The sequence below is a fragment of the Entelurus aequoreus genome, linkage group LG01 (genome assembly GCF_033978785.1).
Source record: "Entelurus aequoreus isolate RoL-2023_Sb linkage group LG01, RoL_Eaeq_v1.1, whole genome shotgun sequence".
Classification (NCBI taxonomy): domain Eukaryota; kingdom Metazoa; phylum Chordata; class Actinopteri; order Syngnathiformes; family Syngnathidae; genus Entelurus; species Entelurus aequoreus.
In genome coordinates this window covers 46,913,866-46,934,504 of record NC_084731.1, presented here as the reverse complement: position 1 = coordinate 46,934,504, position 20,639 = coordinate 46,913,866, and the positions used below count along the sequence as shown (strand labels likewise).

Here is a 20,639-nt window from a genome sequence, read left to right as displayed (position 1 = left end):
ACAGGGGGAGGGGATAAATGGCCTAAAAATAAACATTTTTGAAAATGATTACGCCCACTTCAGTGATGGTGCATTGGGTCATTTGAGAGATATTATGTATTGGAAGTTGGTAGCTATCATGAAATAAACCCCCCAACCCACCCAAAAAACTAAATCGGACATGATTTTTGCCCCCTTTTCCTCCCTTCTATCATTAAAAATAAAATAATATCTTAGGAAAACACATTGGCATAACGGCAGCTGTGCAGCAAATTGAGGCTCAAAGTCTGTATCTATTTGTGGTTAAGCTTGAGGAGAAGGAGAAAGGTAAAATGATAACATGCATCGGAGAGCACCACAAAGAAAGGTGTAGGCCAGTTCATGGTACAAGGGCTGCATGCAGGTCAAGATAGCCCATTTCCAAGAATGCTATAGTGGCTGGACAGGCACTGGACATGTCCTGAACTCAGTGTCAGACGTGGCCGCCGAATACTTGGATGAAGTGAAGCAGCTGACAGATCTCATGCTGCCCCATCTGAAGACTGTCCTGGCCAGGCAGAGGATGGATGAGGAGACCTTCCCAATGGACCCTGTCAGTGAACAGGCTAGTAACATTGATGGCACCCCTGTGCACAACATTGGGATGGAGAGACAATGTGGCAAGGTGGACTACAAACTGAAGAAGTTGGGCACACTGAACGCAGTCAATAGGTCAATAATTTTACAGAAGAGCCAGGAGCTTCAGAGGTTTCAAGGCAGCAGCACAAGCAAAAAGGGAGGTTGAACTCAACTGGAGTAAATTCATGAAGGCAAAATTCGAGAGTAGGGCAGATGAGAAACAAGAGATGGCTCAAAGAAAGGAGAGTAAGAGACTAGACATGCTGGACACACTGAAATCTTTTGATGGCCCCTTCACGATAGTGGGGAAGTTGAAAAGTTCCTTGTGGATGAAAGTCTGCACAAGAATGCAAAGCTGCAGAGAATGAAGCTTGAGGTTCAGTTTGCCAGAGAAAGCACCAAGCTTCTGCCTAAAGTCAATCCTATCTTCACAATCCAGGTGACACTTCCCAGAAATGGCAAAAGTGCAATTCTCCAAGTCATAATGGATACTTAGAATTTTATGGTGGTGGTAAGTATTCATGAAAACAGGTAGCCTAACATTAGTGAATGGGTGAATTCTGGAAATAACCTAAAAATCTTACACAGTGCACCTTTAAGCAAGGGGTTTCTTTCGTGCTTTCAATTTTGCAAAATCATCCACCACATCATTGAAGTCCAACTCTCTTGTCAGCTCACTCTCAATTGCCATTAGAGATAACGCATTTAATCTTTTCTGAGTCATTCTTGTGCGCAGCTCATTTTTTACTCTTGACAAAAGAGAGAATGAGCGTTCTCCCTCACAGTTACTGACCGGTAGAGTGAGAAAAATCTGTAGCGCAATGTATGTATTAGGAAACGTAGGCTGTAGTCCAAAATGTATTATTGTTTTGAGCAGTCCTGAAGGGGTCCTCTCCTCATCAGTGTTGTTGAGCTGTATAAAAGATTTGAACTGTATAAGCTCCTGTCCAAGACTTTCATTGAGGTCAGATGGGTATGATTCAGTGAGAATCTTGGCCTTGTGAAGGACTGAAGCATTGGACTCTGTATCCAAAGAGAAAAGGACACTGAACAAATTGTTCAGATGTTTGTAGGCCTCCAGACGGTGATTAAGGCTTGAACTCAGTTGATCAATAGAGGCAATAAATGTCTCTATTTGAAACAGTTGCCTTCCCTCAAGCACAACATCTGGGGATGCTGATTCATCAGCAAACTTTTTACGTTTCCTCGTCCGTTCAGCCCTGTAAGATGGGGTGCCACCCAACATGTTTAAGGCTTTCTGCTCAAAATGATCAAATAGATCTCTTTGGGAGAGAACAAAGGTGCGCAGAGATTCCAGCAATCTAACTGCTGTACCAAGGTCCATGTCTGCTTTTTGAAGTTGCAGACTTGTGGCCTGAAATCTGGACAGAACAGTGTCCCATAAGCCTGCCATGAAGGCCATCTCAAGTGAATCCAGCTTCCGCACTAGACTGTCAGCTTCAGTTCGTGTGTCTCGTTTCTCTGTGTCATCAGTGGAAATAACCTGTAGTGCTGCTTTTATTTTACTGTAGTTCTGCCACAGTGCTTTGGTAGATTCTGCACGGCAACTCCAACGCGTGTTGGATAAAGCTTTAAGTGTGAGATCTATGTTGGAATTGCCAAATACCCTGTCCCATCGGTGTGTGGATGCAGTTGTGAAGTTGTAAATAGACTGAATCAAGTCAAAATACTTAGAGACTTCATTTCCACATCTGTCAATGCTGTTGACTCCCACCAAATTCAAAGAGTGAGCTGCACATGGAATATAGTGTATTAATGGGTTGCTTTTCTTTAAGTGAGCCTGCAACCCATTATACCTCCCTGACATGTTGCTGGCATTATCATAAGCCTGCCCCCTGCAATTTGACAGCTCTAACCCTAGATTTTCCAACACAGACATGACACAGTTAGCCAAACTTTCACCTGTATGGCTAGTAATGGGCTCAAAACCCACAAAGCGTTCAACAACACTGCCCTCTTTGCTAACAAAACGGAATATGAATGTCAATTGGTCCACATGAGATAAATCTGGGGTTGAATCCACAATGATAGAGTAGTATTTGCTTGCTTGCAGTTCATCTGCTATAGCCTGTTTGGTTTTTGCACCCATCAATTCAATGAATTCCTCACAAATGGTGGAGGACAGATATGAGGTATTACCTCGACCCATCTGCCCAAACTTTCTGATGTGATCCTTTAGAAAGGGATCAAATTCAGCCAGGACCTCCAGAATACCAAGGTAGTTCCCATTGAGAGGAGACCCTAACGATTCATTTTTACCCCTAAATGCAAGGCCCCTTTCTGCAAGGAATTTAATGACTGCAACAACTCTTTGTAACACCTGCCTCCAATAGCTGCTCTCTGCCTGAAACTGTTTGAACAGGTCTGCATCAACTGTGGCACCTTTGGCGCGGTTCAAGACTGCTTGCATGCAGGTTATGTGCTCAGCACTTCGCTCATGTTCACCAAATCTTTCTGAGTGTTTCCAATCACAATAGCCTGTCACAAAAGAATGCGTTTTTGGGGAAAACAGTTTGCATGCAAAGCAGTAAACATTACCAGTAGAGGGAGAGTACATCAGCCACTCTCTTTGTACTCGTTGTCCATTGGGCAAGTGTGAAGTAAAATGTTCATTGTTTAGGCATCGGGTTTTGCCTCCTAGCCCACTGTTCCTCACAGAAGCTGGATAATGGCTGTGACGGTTGTGAAATGATTTTGCACCTCTTTGAATAAGAACTTCCTTCATTGACTCAGTGAGGGTCTCAGCCCATTTAGCGGGATCACTAGGTAGAGTTGTCACTGTAGATGGTGTTGAAGAAAGATTCAGCTCATTTTCTATGCTGTCCAGAGGTGCAGTGACCTCACATTCATCCGAGCAACTGGCTACTGCTGAATTGGTTGAATCATAAGCATCAGAAGCATTTGGTTCAGTGTCTACACTTGTAGTGGTCTCAGGATCTTGGGAGCTACATGCTAGCTCAGGTGCATTGCTAACCTTAGCTGAATTTGCAGTAGCATTTATAGAATTGCTTTCAGCAGATGTCTTTGTACTGAAGAAGCTGGAGATATTTGGAACACTCTCAAGTAAAACTGATTCCTTTTTTTTCTTTTCTTGCTGAATTTTTTTTCTAGCTCCTCCACTTAAACGTTTATGATCCATATTTCCCTTCTTTCTTTGCACATTGGCTCTTTGCCTATCACAACAGATAAACCAACTATGTGTGTGTGTGTGTGTGTGTGTGTGTGTGTGTGTGTGTGTGTGTGTGTGTGAGTTTGTTTGTGTGTTTATGATCGGTGCTGCTTCCTTCAAGTGTGTGAGGTGATTTAGAAAACTAGCAACCCAGCATCAACACTCCAAAGCAGAGAATAACAGCTTACTAGCATAGACAATTGAGAGCAGAGAATCAACTGATTCGTCTGATAGACAGCAGGAGAGCAGAGTGGTCAGTGATGATCGAATCAAGAAAATGTCTAAATGGCAAGGGAACAGACTGATTTGTACTGAGGAGAAAGAGAGAGAGAGCCAATTACAGTGAAATATATTCCAAAAGAGCCAAGTGACTAGCTGAAGGCAGGGACAAATGCCTTGGAGTGACCAACAAGAGTGCAAAGTACCAAATGGCAAAATGTGGAAAGACCAACAGGCAGATCTGCTTTTACCTCTTATCTTCACAACCAAAAAGTTGCTAAATGATGTTTTCAGTCGCTAGCCAGGTATGGCCAAAAGACGCGAAATCTAGCGGCAAAGTCGGTCAATCACACTGACAGTGAAACAAATATTTTGAAAAGATAATAATTGTACACCTTTGTGCACTTTAGTCTTCTATCTAAATATTTTCACAAAGGACACCAAGGCAGCTTGCTAGCTATGATGGGAGCAACAATGTCTGATAGACAGCAGGAGAGCAGAGTGGTCAGTGATGATCCAATCAAGAAAATGTCTAAATGGCAAGGGAACAGACTGATTTGTACTGAGGAGAAAGAGAGAGCCAAGTACAGTTAAATATATTCCAGAGCCAAGTGACTAACTGAAGGCAAAGACAACAGCCAGATACCTTAGCAGAGACCAACAAGAATTCAAAGTACCTAATAGCAAGATGGCGAGACCAACACAATAAATTGTATTAGGATTTAATTTATTAACGTTAATCTTAACAGCCAAAAAGTTGCTGAATAATGTTTGTAGTCGCTAGCCAGGTATGCCCAAAACAAGAGTCGCTAAACCTAGCAGCAAAGTTGCTTAATTGCAACACACTCTAGGATTCAGGGGAATTAAGGATAATAAAGATATTAATTGTACAACTTTTTGTACTTTTTTTCTAGTTTTTTGAGTCGCCAGCCATGTATGGCCAAAAGTCGCTAATTGAATGCCAACGTTGCTTAATCGCCAACACACTGGGACTCACTGAAGGACTGACTGAATAAAAAAGATAATTAAGATAATTGTGTACTTTTCTCTTCTGATATTTTCTCTAAGGACCCCAAGCTATCTGCAAGCAGCAATAATGTCTGACAGACAGGAGAGCAGAGTGGTCAGTGATGAATGGCAAGGGAACAGGCTGATTTGTACTGAGGAGAAAGAGAGAGAGAGAGCCAATTACAGTGAAATATATTCCAAAAGAGCCAAGTGACTAGCTGAAGGCAGGGACAAATGCCTTGGAGTGACCAAGAAGAGTGCAAAGTACCAAATGGCAAAATGTGGGAAGACCAACAGGAAGATCTGCTTTTACCACTTATCTTCACAACCAAAAAGTCGCTAAATGATGTTTTTAGTCGCTAGCCAGGTATGGCCAAAAGACGCGAAATCTAGCGGCAAAGTCGGTCAATCACACAGTGAAACAAATAATTTTAAAAAGATAGTAATCGTACAATGTCTTGTACTTTTGTCTTCTTTCTTAATATTTCTCAAAGGACACCAAAATGTCGCTATCTGCAGGCAGCTTGCTAGCTATGATGGCAGCAACAATGTACCTTAGAGTGACTGACCAACAAGAGCTCAAAGTACCTAATGGCAAAATGTGGAGAGACAGACACAATAAATTGCATTAAGATGAAGAGAACTGTTGCTATTATTAATCTTAACATCAACCAGAAAGTCGCTAAATGTCACCAGCCAGGTATGGCCAAAAGTCGCTTAATTGGCCACACACAGTAACAGAGAAACTAACAAAAAAAAGATCATAAAGATAATAGTTGTACAACTGTGTGTACTTTTGTCTTCTTTCTAAATATTTTCCCAAAGGACACCAAAATGTTGCTATCTGCAGGCGGGAGCGTGCCTATGTTCCCCGGGTCCTATGTTCCCCGGTTGTTCCTGGGTCTTTGTATGCGACCGGGGAACTTAGGACCCTTTTTCTAAAAAAGGGTCCTATGTTCCCTGCATTGTATCTGGCGAAATTGCGAAATTGTGCCCTGACCAAAACCATCCCTAAACCTAACCTGTCACAGGGCGTTGTGGAGCACTTTTTTTTGGCGAAATTGTGCCCTGACCAAAACTATCCCTAAACCTAACCTGTCACAGGGCGTTGTGGAGCACTTTTTTGGCGAAATTGTGCCCTGACCAAAACCATCCCTAAACCTAACCTGTCACAGGGCGTGCGGCAGCAGATAGAGCAACTCAAACGCGAACTTCCTTCCTTCGACAACTTAAACGCGTCTCTGTCATGCGTGTCTGCGTGCGTCTTACTTAGTCGCGCATTGGAAGCAGCGGGGAACATAGAACCCTTTTCTGGAAAAAGTGTTGTACGTTCCCCGCAGCGGGGAACATAGAACCCTTTTTTTTAAAAAGGGTCCTTAGTTCCCCGGTAGAGGGGAACATAGGACCCGGGTAACATAGGGACGGGGAACATAGGGATGACCCGCTGCAGGCAGCTTGCTAGCTATGATGGCAGCAACGATGTCTGCCAGACAGGAGAGAGTGGTCAGTGACGATCGAATCGAGAAAATGACAAAATGGGTCAAAGACCAAAAAGTTATTAACTGACAGCAGTGACAAATGTCAGACTGTAAACTTTCTCGAAAGAAAAGGACAAAATGGGAAGATGCTGATAATAACAGCAAAATGGAAAATATAAGAATTTCCAAGTAATGCTCAACTCAAGTGTGTGTGTGTGTGTGTGTGCGCGCGTTAAACTTCTTGTTGAATGATTTCAAATTATCTCTGAGTCTGAACTGAGGGAAAGGAAACCAAATTTTGAGCAGTCTCTCACGAGTTCAAAATACCAAATGAGGAGATTCTAAAAGAACAGACCGGTTTATGAAAGACTTGATGGGGGAGGGGCACAGCTAAGAATACTTGAGTGAGATTCTGTGATCCAAATTCGAGATAGAGCTTTTTGATAATGATAATTTGTCAGAGTAAGGTTGTGTAATCAAAATTTGAGAATGAGCTTTGTCAATCAATCAAGAATATTTGCATTAAGTTCTGTGATCAAAATTCAGAAACAACCTTTAATAATTGATAAAGAATATGTGAGTGAGGTTGTGTGATCCATCCAATTTGAGAATTAGCTTTGATAATAATGATTGAGAGCCTCTGGCCCTCTGTGGATCATGGCCGCGGGGCCAATTTTGCCTGGCCCCTTGGGGCCTCTGTGGGTCGTGGCCGCGGGGCCAAGTTGGCCTGGCCCCTTGGGGCCTCTGACCCTCTATGGATCGGGGCCAAGTTGGCCTGACCCCTCGGGGCCTCTGGCCCTCTATGGATCATGGCCGCGGGGCCAAGTTGGCCTGACCCCTTAGGACCTCAGGCCCTCTGTGGGTCGCGGCCGCGGGGCCAAGTTGACCTGGCCCCTTGGGGCCTCTTACCCTCTATGGATCGTGGCCGCGGGGCCAAGTTGACCTGGCCCCTTGGGGCCTCTGGCCTTCTGTGGCTCGCGGCCGCGGGGCCAAGTTGGCCTGGCCCTTTGGGGCCTCTGGCCTTCTGTGGGTCGTGGCCGCGGGGCCAAGTTGGCCTGGCCCCTTGGGGCCTCTGACCGTCTATGGATTGTGGCCGCGGGGCCAAGTTGACCTGGCCCCCTGGGGCCTCTGACCCTCTATGGATCGTGGCCGCGGGGCCAAGTTGGCCTGGCCCCTTGGGGCCTCTGACCGTCTATGGATCATGGCCGCGGGGCCATGTTGGCCTGGCCCCTTGGGGCCTCTGGCCCTCTGTGGGTCGCGGCCGCGGGGCCAAGTTGACCTGGCCCCTTGGGGCCTCTTACCCTCTATGGATCATGGCCGCGGGGCCAAGTTGGCCTGGCCCCTTGGGGCTTAAGATTATTATTTTTGCAAAAGTAGTTTTGCTTGGGTCGCGGCCGCGGGGCCAAGTTGGCCTGGCCCCTTGGGGCCTCTGGCCCCCTGGGCCTGGGCCCGGTAGGCCCGGTCATTAATCCACCTATGCTTGGGACACCCCTGATCACAAGATTTAAGCTATACATTAAAAAATGGTAAATAATTAATATATGACCTTTTGACAATTTTATGATTGGGTCCCTGAGACCAAACTTGAAGAGAGCTAAAGGTAAAAAAAAAATATATTGCATTAGTTTTGAAAATGAAAAAAATCAAAATGACCTCTTTAATGGTTAGATTTTTCAGTGTGTGGCTCTCAGAGGAAAAAGTTTGGATATACTGTAGTAGGGTTAGTCAGATTGATTCAAATATTGACACCAAGGCAATTTTAGATCAATGATAATGATATTGATGAGATCAATATTTTTCAGTTCACTTTTTTTATGTTCAATGATGACAAGCGGTAGAAAATGGGTGTTTTAAAAACATTTTTATTATTGTAGTCATTTATTTCAGAAGAAATACATACTACATCGATAAAAACAAATAAAATAATTGGATGTATGATGGATGTTTTTCATGTCTATAGCAAACTGGTTTTCATTGAGGGCCACATGGCAGTTATGGCTGCCCTCAGAGGCCGCTTGTAACACTGTATGAATTTGCCTCTGGATTTCATTATTAATTATATAAATTATTTTAAGTAGACTGTCGATTTTACAGTAAAAACTTTACATTTACAAAATGTTACTGTAAAATTGTGTTTTTTTTAAATTTATTACAACATTTTATGGTAAATATATAAACAGTTCCACTGTTTTGTTTTTTTTATGGAAAAAGCTGGCAGCTTAGTTGCCAGAATTTTACTATTAAATTTAAATAATTTTTTACTACACTATATTGTGAATGGAAAAACAGTACAAGTTCCTTTTTTATTCTGGCAACTTAGCTGCCAGTTTTTCTACCGTAAAAACAAATGTACCGTCTTTTCCATTTATAGTAATACACCGTTAAAAACAACCATAGATTTTACAGTCAAAAACTGGCAGCTCAGTCGACAGAATTTTAACGCAAAAAACAGTATTTTTTTTCAATTAACAGTAATATGCTGTAAAGAACAATGTAACATTTAGACTTAGACAAATTTTAATGATCCACAAGGGAAATTGTTCCACACAGTAGCTCAGTTACAAAGGATGGAAAGTGTAAGGATGGAAAAGATAATGCAGGTATAAAGTAGACTAAAAATGTAGTAGCAATATAAAATATAACATATATGTAATATTTACATATTATATATACAGTATATGATATATATATAGATAGATAGATAGATAGATAGATAGACAGATAGATAGATAGATAGATAGATAGATAGATAGATAGATAGATAGATAGATAGATAGATAGATAGATAGATAGATAGATAGATAGATAGTACTTTATTGATTCCTTCAGGAGAGTTCCCTCAGGAAAACTTAATATACTGATATATTATATTATATTATATATTTATATAATATATACAATATATAACAATTACCATGTATAATATTACAGTATATGTAATATTCTAATTAATAAGTAATATTATTTATTGTCATTTTTATTAATTTAATGGGTAGTTTGCTGTAAAGTTAAGTATTTTTTGTTTAGTCAAAAACAAGTTTGGAAAGTATGATAATATACTGTAATATTTGTTGCAATAATGGATACTATTAAGGTTTTTGAAAGGTATGCAATTTCAAGCAGTACTTATATATTTTCTGTCAAAATGAAAACAATCAATTACATTTAGTGAGAAAATATTACGCACTTTATTCAATCAATCAATCAATGTTTATTTATATAGCCCTAAATCACAAGTGTCTCAAAGGGCTGCACAAGCCACAACGACATCGTCGGTACAGAGCCCACATAAGCGCAAGGAAAACTCACCCCAGTGGGACGTCGATGTGAATGACTATGAGAAACCTTGGAAATGACCGCATATGTGGGTACCTCCCCCCCCCCTCTAGGGGAGACCGAAAGCAATGGATGTCGAGTGGGTCTGACATAATATTGTAAAAGTCTAGTCCATAGTGGATCCAACATATCAGCGAAAGTCCAGTCCATAGTGGATCCAACATAATAGTGAGAGTACAGTCCATAGTGGGGCGAGCAGGAAACCATCCCGAGCGGAGACGGGCCAGCAGCGCAGAGATGTCCCCAACCGATGCACAGGCGAGCGGTCCACCCCGGGTCCCGACTCTGGACAGCCAGCACTTCATCCATGGCCACCGGACCTGTGTAACTCCCCCTCCACAAGGGAAAGGGGGACAGAGGAGAAAAGAAAAGAAACAGCAGATCAACTGGTCTAAAAAGGGGGTCTATTTAAAGGCTAGAGTATACAAATGAGTTTTAAGATGGGACTTAAATGCTTCTACTGAAGTAGCATATCTAACTGTTACAGGGAGGGCATTCCATAGTACTGGACATATCATTTTCAGGCGTACTTGCCAACCTTGAGACCTCCGATTCCGGGAGGTGGGTGGGGCGGGGGGCGTGGTTGGGGGCGTGGTTAAGAGGGGAGGAGTATATTTACAGCTAGAATTCACCAACTAGAGTATTTCATATATATTTCATATATATATATACAGGGTATATATATATATATATATATATATATATATATATATATATATATATATATATATATATATGTATGAAATACTTGACTTTCAGTGAATTCTAGCTATATATATATATATATATATATATATATATATATATATATTAAGGCTGCAGCTAACGATTATTTTTCTATCGATTAATCTATAGATTATTTTTTCGATTAATCGGTTAATCTATAGATTATTTTTTCGATTAATCTATAGATTATTTTTCCTTTTACCGATTATTTTTTTTATTCAAAATGAAGATGAAAAAATAAATGTAGGCCCGTTTTTTCAAAAGGCATGGCTTTTATTTACAAAAAAAAAGAAGTATGGCCACTCAGTCAACATTGACAACAACATGACTAAATATTCTGTAACAATGTAAACATTTAAAACTTTTAACATTTAACAAAATTAAAAGTAGCTTATTTGCTTTTTAATGTGCAAATATAAAAGTCAACATCCAGTGCAAATCTTAATATTCTGCAATAGTATAAGCATTTCAAAAGTAAAAGTATTGCTTATTTTGCTTTAAAATGTGCAAAAATAAAGATAAACATCCAATACAAAAAAGTGCAAAACGAAATATTCTGTAACAACAGTGTAAACATTTAAACAAAAGTGAAAGTATTGCTTATTTGCTAAAATGTGCAAAAATAAAGATAAACATCCAATACAAAAAAGTGCCAATCTAAATATTCTGGAGCACTGTAAACATTAAGTATTGCTTTTAAAATGTGCAAAATAAACATCCAGTCCAACACAGTACACAATAACCAATTCTACTCATTCCAGTGAGTGACTAACAGTTGTAATGAAGAAAGGTTAGCATGTGTACATGTTTGGTTCTTTTCTTGTTTACAATATTCCCAGCAGCTGAAAATAGGCGCTCAGAAGGGGTCGATGTGGCTGGAACTGAGAGCTAATTAGCCTTCACCTCAAGCCAGGATTGCGAGTGAGCTGAGCTGCAGTTTATATTTCTAGAAGGTCAACGGGCTCATAGTGATGTTACTAGCAGTTGACTGGGAGGTGTTTATTATCATTTGGGGAGAGTCCGCTGCCTGATGCTCACCTGCTAAACACCTATCTGCTCCACGCTGAAGCGCTGACTACATGCGCTCTGAATACACACTGCTGATTGGCTGATAATGCTTCGTGTGTACCAATCAGATGGTTGTGTGGGTGGGACAATGCTGCGTGTGTACCAATCAGATGGTTGTGTGGGTGGGACAATGCTGCGTGTGTACCAATCAGATGGTTGTATGGGTGGGACAATGCTGCGTGCTGAGACAGACGCAGAGGAGCGAAGCAGCTTGTTAAGACTTTAGCAGCTAAAGTTAGCTTTAGCTTAGAAACTCGTTCGGCACACCCCCGTGCCGAACCGAAAGCCCCGTACCGAAACGGTTCAATACAAAACACGTACCGTTACACCCCTAGCAGATACAAATGACACATTCATGTTCTTGTGTAATGATGACAACGTATGCTCGCGCGGACGATTGACTAGCTGATGGTTTTCTTTTCAAATGTTCGTTCATAGCCGTTGTGCTGCTATGATATGCCAATTACGCTCGACACAGTGTGCATACAACAACATTATTAGGCCGTTTATTGAAATACTCCCACACTTTTGACCACTTTTGGCATGCTTTTCCCCCCTCGCTCGCACCGCTCGCATCGTCTGCTTTGATCGTCTGCTTTGCGGTCCGCCATGACGGTAGTGTGACGTAAATATGCGACGCGTCGACGCACAAAAACGGCGTCGACGTATTTACGTAACCGATGACGTCGACTACGTCGACGCGTCGTTTCAGCCTTAATATATATATATATATATATATATATATATATATATATATATATATATATATATATATATATATATATATATATATATATATATATATATATATATATATATATATATATATATATATATATATATATATATATATGTATATATATATTATTATACATATAAATAAAAGAAATACTTGAATTTCTGTGTTCCGTAGGCTATCCAGTAGATGGCAGTATTGTCCTGTTTAAGAGTGTCACAACATTGCTGTTTACGGCAGACGAACTGCTTTACGGTAGACGAAAACGTCTACGTCTACCGTCTACTGTCTACCGTCTACCGTCTACAACAACTGCTGTTGTTGTGTGTTGTTACCGCGCTGGGAGGACGTTAATGAAACTGCCTAACAATAAACCCACATAAGAAACCAAGAACTCGACCTCGATCATTCTACAGTTATAACGTGATTGGGCAGGCACGCTGTTTATATCGTGGGAAAGCGGACGTGAAAACAGAATGTCGCCGCTGTCCCCACTCAGGTCCGCATTGAGCTGGAGGGGGAGTGGCCTCCAGCTCTGGCTGAATTCCGGGAGTTTATCGGGAGAAGGTTTCTTCCGGGAGGTTATCGGGAGAGGCGCTGAATTCCGGGAGTCTCCCGGTAAAACCGGGAGGGTTGGCAAGTATGTTTTCAGGTGTTTGCGGGCCAGATAAAATGATGTGGCGGGCCAGATCTGGCTCCCGGGCCTTGAGCTTGACACCCGTGCTCTAAAGGCTGTTTTGTTTTCTGATTATAGACAGATAAAAATATGTTGATGATTTTGCTATTATAATCGCTTGTTTGAGTAATGGCTTCTTGTTGTAGATATATTTAGTATAGTTGTCAAATAACAGAAAAAAATAATAATCATGAATTACATTATTATTGATTTAGACAAGAGTTTAGTATTATTTCCCATGTTTAGTATTATTTTTTTTAAGGGTTCTACAGACATCCCCCAGGAGGGTCCCAGGCGGAGGAGGACCCACCCTACCCGGGGGTGGGGCCGCACGGAGCCCACCCACCCTCTGGCGGTTGTCACTGTGCTGCTGAGAGACGCGCATTTGCAGAGCGCAAGATGGCGACTGTTCGGTGGCTGCCGAGGACCCACCGGAGCTGATAACCGCGGACAAGCGGACCTTTAACACGCCACCACGGAGGAGCACGTCTTTAAAGGCAGACCTGTCGACGTTCCGACGGTACAAAAGGGGCTGAAAGTGACAACGTCACGCTAGGAAAGCTCCTCTAAATATGCACGAGCTAATTAGTAGCTAACGGTAGCGTACATTAGCGGCAAGGCAAGGAATGAAGGAAGGGAGCGTCCGTCTACTCTCTCGCTAGACATCGCCATGTCATCGATATCATCGAGTGGTCAGAACATCGCATTATTAACTGATTGGGGATTGTTATTTAGTGTTCATGTCGTTTGCACGTATATTCCCAGGTGTTAGCTGCGATGCTCGGCAGGCTAGCCATCTAAATTAGCATAACACTATTGAGGCTTGAGACTTAAAAAGCCTTGTATGACGCTGCTTTCCCTCACCCCGCACAATTTCGTAATTAATTGAAAACCTAACACAATCAACCGAATATGCTCTGCAGTTGTTGTTTTTTGTTCGCTAATTACAAAGGGCACCCCAACATACCCGTTATGATGGTATAGGCTAGGCTAATGTGGCTAACTATATAGTAGGATGGATGTGGAAGACAGAAGAAGGGCGTTTTGAACAATGAAAACATTTAAGGTGATAGAGAAAGGTTCTTCTGAGTCCAAGATGGTTGCTGTCATTTAATATAGCAATGTATTTTACTTTATAACAAAACGCTTAAAATGGTTTGTTGCACCTGTGCTGGCTTCAATGATGCTGATGCAGTCTACTGTTAACACAACCCAAATGATTAATTTTATGAGGTATGTTCTGCACACATACATACGATACTGTTCCTAGTAGCGTCAATAACATCAGCTTCAAATACAATGAGCCTGGTTACATGCACATTTCCAAATGTTTTTGGTCCCCTGCTGTTCAGTTTTCCCTAGGGAAAAAGGTTTGCACTGCACATGTAAACGCGTGAAATAAACCGTTTCCGGACCCCCACCTATGTGCGGATGAACCGCTTTGCACTGCTGGAGTACGCCTGTCCACAACCGTTTAAACACGCATGTATCCACCCGAGACCTATTTACTCTGACGTCGGACAGAACGTCATCACGTTTACGGTGTTGCGTCGAGTGACACTTCAAAAGCGGGGCGGGAGAGACATGAGAACGAGGAAGAAGGAGAAATACAAACAGCATGGCGAGCAAAAGTCAGCATTACTGGTGTGATGAGGAGACTACGATCTGCCATAGCATTCTTAACATTATGGCGCATATACCTGTAGATGGAAGAAAGCACAGGAACGGTGACATTTATTAAAAAAAAGTGTGAAGACTTGCGCGATGCTGGCTATGTTCGGACAACCGAGCAGGTAAAGTATCGTTGGAAGACGCTCAAGACGGCATACTATGAGGCTAATAAACAGAACAACACCAGCGGCGGTAATCCTGCCGGTTTTGTCCATTACGACCTAATGGATGAATTATTGGGGAATATACCGCTGAGCAGCAGAGGAGTCAAGCGGAGTGGATGTCGGCGTCGACCCCTACTTCACATGTAAATGGCATATGCTAGTTCTCACAGCGCATGTAAACACCGTAAACCTAACAATTTGAAAACTGATGACCTCCGAGGAAAAGCTGAACAGCAGGGGACCAAAAACGTTTGGAAATGCCCATGTAACCGCAGTCAGTGATTTAGTCAACAAGCCATCCATGTTGAACAATTCATCAAGTCCAGTTCCACATAGTTGTTATCACTAAAAAGTTCCCGCTTGAGTCTACATACATGGTCGACCGCCTTTGTGGACATCAAAATTGAGACCCATAGGGGGGGTTTGTAGGGGGGAAGAAATTTGGCGTGACAGCTGCAGCAGTGCCTGATGAATAATTGCCTGTTTCAAAGAGTGCTGCTCGTTTTTCGTATGTGGGTAACAACATTTGACTATGTATATATATTTCCGAATTGGTTCAACCGCCACCCGCCCGAATCTATTTAAAATCTATTTTTTTGTCATGCATCCGCCCGACCCGCGGATTATCCGCGGACTCCGCGGTTGTGTCCGCAAACCGCGCATCTCTACTATCTATCTATCTGTCTATCTGTCTATCTATCTATCTAATTGTTTTCTGTGACAATGTAGCTAGTGTCTCGTTGCTCAACATTGAAACATGCACTAGGTGACTTCCTGCTCAGTGCAAAGTAATCTTAAAAAAAATGATCAAATGAACCTTGTATTTACACCATTTTATTACATTTTTTTTTATTGAAAAATAGATTTCTACGAAAGCTTTATCATTGTAGTCTAGACCTACAAGCAAATTAGTGCCGCACTTTAGTTACACAAGGATATACAATTTTGTCATGTTGGCAAAATGATGACGAGGAAGGATGACTGTGCACAAATCAGCATTTTATTGACTTCTACAGATAAGCACTGTATTTACCTTAAAGGAAATTGTATTCCAAACCTTGGTGCGGCCAACGCAGCTCAGTCACTCTTCTCTCTTGATCTGGTGCTAACTAGCAGGCAAACACCTCAACCACTTATATCCCTAAATGAATCACAGCTTAGAACCATACACAATACTTCCGTCACTACAATATCGTATTAAAACAAAAGATTATTTGTAAAAATGCAATGATTCTTCATCAGCCATGTTCTTTATGTTTCTGGCCAAAGGCACAGTATGTGCAAGCAGATGTTAGTTTCAGTTTCTACGACGACCAATGTCAACGTAAACCTGTCAGCTCGAGATGTGTTCAGATCAGTGGCTTTCACTGCATCACCCATCTTGTCTTCTGTCCTAACAGATAACAATTATGTCCCATACAACTGACCATGATGATGGTTGTTTCGTTGCCATGGATACAGAAGACAATGCCGCTGATCCTGCTGGAATAACACAGGTGGCTGAGGCAAAGATGGGGTCCTATGGAGAAGGAGAAGGCAACATGGACACTTGTGCCAAAGTTGGAGGGAGAACCATGGTAGAGCTGCCAGAAGAAGTTCTGGAGTACATTCTGTCTTTTCTGTCACCTTACCAGGAGCACAAGACAGCTGCGCTTGTATGCAAGCAGTGGTATCGCCTCATTAAAGGTAGCTGCTTGTTATTTGAGCTATACTGTACTTGTTAACAAATTGGGTATTGACCCTTTTCCCCAATGACTAGGTGTTGCTTATCAGTGCTACCATGGCTTCTTGAGAGCTGTCCAGGAAGGAAACATCCAATGGGAAAGTCGGACTTATCCATATCCTGGAACTCCCATTACTCAGCGCTTTTCACACAGTCAGTATACACGCACATCAGTCATCCATGACAACTTCGTTGTTCATTTGCAAAATGCAACCAGCAGATCAAAAGGTCAAGCACATTCCATTTAGGGGTTCTGGTTGACCTTTGATTAGTTCATATTGTAAAACACTTGCCATAGCAAATTATGTAATGTGAATTATCCCGTTCCAGGCTTGTGATCACCGTAAAATGTTTATTATGGGAAGTCACATTTTTAACGTTCTTAGCTGTCATAAGAACCACTTAAGAAAGTTGTATTGCTAAGTTTATCTTATTTTTTTTAAATTGCTGGGATGTTACTGCTCACGTCCCGCCCAATGAATACGTGTACATTTGACTTTTATAGTCAAATGTACCGCCAGCTAGTTAAAAATGCCTTTACTTTAGCTGTATCCAGACTGTGCTAACCTGGCGCACTTGTAGAAGAAGACCCCCTCTGCCGACAACGCCAGAGGGGGGAAGAGGTTAAAAAATGTATTTGCCTCGAATCGTTTGTGCTAAACACTCCTGAACCACCACAATTCTATTAACAGTTCCCCTTATTGTTAAAACAAGAAATCACAAGTTTTCAAACAAACACAGACAATACAATCACATATAAAACAACCCAATCCAACCATAACATGCCTCATTCCAGGTTGTTTTTGGAGAACCTGCTAGACCTATCTTTTATCCAAAACAGGCTCAGCAATTAGTCTTACCAGTCCCGATCATCTCCAGACAGAGATTTTACACATTAAGCAAAATTGCTTACCTTTAGATGCGCGTGTGCAAATCTCTGTCTGACTAGAGATACCGGGAGTCCTGATATCGACCTGCAGCGTTCTAGACCATCCTGTTCGTGACGGCAATTTTATGTGGTGGATGGTCCGAATCTTAAACAGCAACAAAAGTGAATTTAGTACAAAAGTTTTATTTACCCATATTCAAATTGTACAAGGTTGGATTGAATTGCCAATGCAAACAGACAGCGTCCTCCGGAGGAGTTGGATGAATCGAGAATCATGCGAATCACACATAGGCTTGGTCTACTTGGCCATTTATCTGTTTTCCTCATGTGTCAAGGTCCCGTTGTTTTGGACATGTTCATTCTGCCACCTCCTTGAATCCTTTAGCCATAACAAACAATCAAAACATTTTGTAGAATGGTCAGACCGACCATTTATTCAACTCTCACCCACATATGGTCCTTCAATGGTTCAGAATAGAAAACAAGAAACGAGCAGACATTCTTAAGGCTTTTCGACAGACTTTCTTTTCGGACTTCGACAGACACAAAATATGGTTCAAAAGGTCAGAAATTCCACTACAGTCAAACTAGCTCTTTCAATGGGTACTAAGCACCATTTAGCCTTTCTCAAATAAAAAATGCCCTATGCTTGTGTTTACGGCTGTACGAATTGTTCAAATTGCGAAAAGGATAAAAAGAATTTCTTAGTTCCTCAAGAGATAATTAAAAAGGGAGGAATAGTGCAAGATTTTACGAAACGACGACGAGAAAAGCTTGCAACTCACACTCCAGTCCAAGGGAGCAGAGTCGAATAATGCATGACTTTGCAGTGATCATTCCGTTTAAGGTTTGTTTGATATACTTTTATTGTTTATTATTTCCCATTGAAGTACTATCTTGATAGCATTTGTATTTCTTAAACACGTTTTTGTTAAGAGTGTTTTGAAAAGCACCAACTCGGCGAGTCTAAATATAAGAATGCAAATGTCAGCAAAACTTGAAGTTAAAGGCCTACTGAAATGAATTTTTTTTATTTAAACGGGGATAGCAGATCCATTCTATGTGTCATACTTGATCATTTCGCGATATTGCCATATTTTTGCTGAAAGGATTTAGTAGAGAACATCGACGATAAAGTTGCAACTTTTGGTCGCTGATAAAAAAAAGCCTTGCCTGTACCGGAAGTAGCGTGACGTCACAGGTTGAAAGGCTCCTCACATTTCCCCATTGTTTTCAATGCAGCGAGAGCGATTCGGACCGAGAAAGCGACGATTACCCCATTAATTTGAGCGAGGATGAAAGATTTGTGGATGAGGAATGTTGAGTGAAGGACTAGAGTGCAGTGCAGGACGTATCTTTTTTCGCTCTGACCGTAACTTAGGTACAAGTTTCCACACTTTCTCCTTTTTCTATTGTGGATCACGGATTTGTATTTTAAACCACCTCGGATACTATATCCTCTTGAAAATGAGAGTCGAGAACGCAAAATGGACATTCACAGTGACTTTTATCTCCACGACAATACATCAGCGAAACACTTTAGCTACGGAGCTAACGTGATAGCATCGGGCTTAACTGCATATAGAAACAAAAGAAATAAGCCCCTGACTGGAAGAATAGACAGAAAATCAACAATACTATTAAACCCTGGACCTGTAACAACACGGTTAATGCTTTCCAGCCTGGCGAAGCTTAACTATGCTGTTGCTAACGACGCCATTGAAGCTAACTTAGCTACGGGACCTCACGGAGCTATGCTAAAAACATTAGCTATCCACCTACGCCAGCCCTCATCTGCTCATCAACACCCGTGCTCACCTGCGTTCCAGCGATCGACGGCGCTACGAAGGACTTCACCCGATCACCGATGCGGTCGGCGGCTAGCGTCGGATAGCGCGTCTGCTATCCAAATCTAAGTCCTCCTGGTTGTGTTGCTGCAGCCAGCCGCTAATATAACGATCCCACCTACAGCTTTCTTCTTTGCAGTCTTCATTGTTAAATGAAAAAATCTACAATTATGCAGGATAAAGTTTGAGCTGTAATTCTGCTAGCTTAATACTACAATGGACTAGCTCATAGACAAGCTAACTAATTAGCATGGCCAGTCACAGGGCACAGCTAGACAATCTTTTGCAATCACATTCATATGTATGGACAATTTGCAGTTTCCAATGAAGCTAACACGCATATATTCGGAATGTGGGAGGAAACTGGAGTGCCCAGATAAAACCCACACAGCACGGGCACAAATGCACACTCCTCTCAGCGATGTTCAAATGGAAGTTCGAAGACAAGACGTTATTGTCTGTAGGAATGTCAAAAGATTTAAGGTAGTTTACACTGGCTTGAACAAGAAATGCATTAATTAGCTTAAAATATCTTTTTCTTCAACTTTCTCTCCTTACTTTTGCTGGGTGTCAAATCTGTTTAGGTGCGCTACCGGCTGCTGACGTGCTTCTGACAGGCAAAGCAATAAGGAATGTATTTATGATAATAGTGCTGTTTTTTTAACAGTTTTTCAAACTTATTATAGCCAACAGTAAATAATAGACTATACGGTATATCCATTCATACAATACAGCACTTAAATTGGTTTTCATGTTAAAAAAAATGTTTTTATGGAGGAAAAAAAAGAGAAAAAACTTGTTTTGAAGGTGTGGCAGCAGTAATCTTGCTGTGGCGTTGCGCCATGATAATTTACATGTAGGGTAAACCCTGCAACTGTATTACTCCTTCAATGATTCAGTGTTTCACTTTTTATCTGAGTTCTTGGATTGTGTATCCTGTATCAAAAACTGGTTGTACTAAAATTTCCTCTAGATAAATTCCAACAAACCGGAAACTCTGATAATCGGTAGGTAGGTAAGTCTTTATTGTCATTGCACAAGTACAACAAAACTTTGTTTTCAGCACAAACTCGTTCAAGATTAGACAAATAAACAGTACAGGGTTATAGAACAGGAACGCTGATGGGTCGCCAAAAGGCGCCCCATAAAAGATGGGAAAAAGGTAAACGCTAAGGGAGGATGAGTAAAAAAACACAATCTGGAGTGGGAAAAAACCTCCATAGCAAAGCACATATACTGTACATATTATAACATCTCGAGACTTGCAACAGAGGGGAGGGAGTGGGGGCCACGGTGGAAGGCTGCAGCTCA

At 41.6% G+C, this 20,639-nt stretch overlaps 1 protein-coding gene across 5 annotated transcripts in view; it reads left to right on the top strand.

Moving 5' to 3' along the window:
- The first annotated feature begins 13,251 nt into the window (after positions 1-13,251).
- fbxo42 (F-box protein 42) overlaps positions 13,252-20,639 on the top strand; it is a 36,893-nt gene continuing 29,505 nt past the window's right edge. Inside the window, exons 1-3 of one of the 5 annotated variants that reach the window (XM_062053298.1) lie at positions 13,252-13,554; positions 16,270-16,555; positions 16,629-16,745. In XM_062053298.1, coding sequence (XP_061909282.1) covers positions 16,279-16,555; positions 16,629-16,745 — 394 coding nt within the window. In that variant the 5' untranslated portion in view covers positions 13,252-13,554; positions 16,270-16,278. Of the gene's footprint in view, positions 13,555-13,584; positions 13,727-16,269; positions 16,556-16,628; positions 16,746-20,639 lie in introns of those variants that run through there. The other 4 variants (XM_062053318.1, XM_062053330.1, XM_062053336.1 and 1 more) reach the window with 4 other exon arrangements.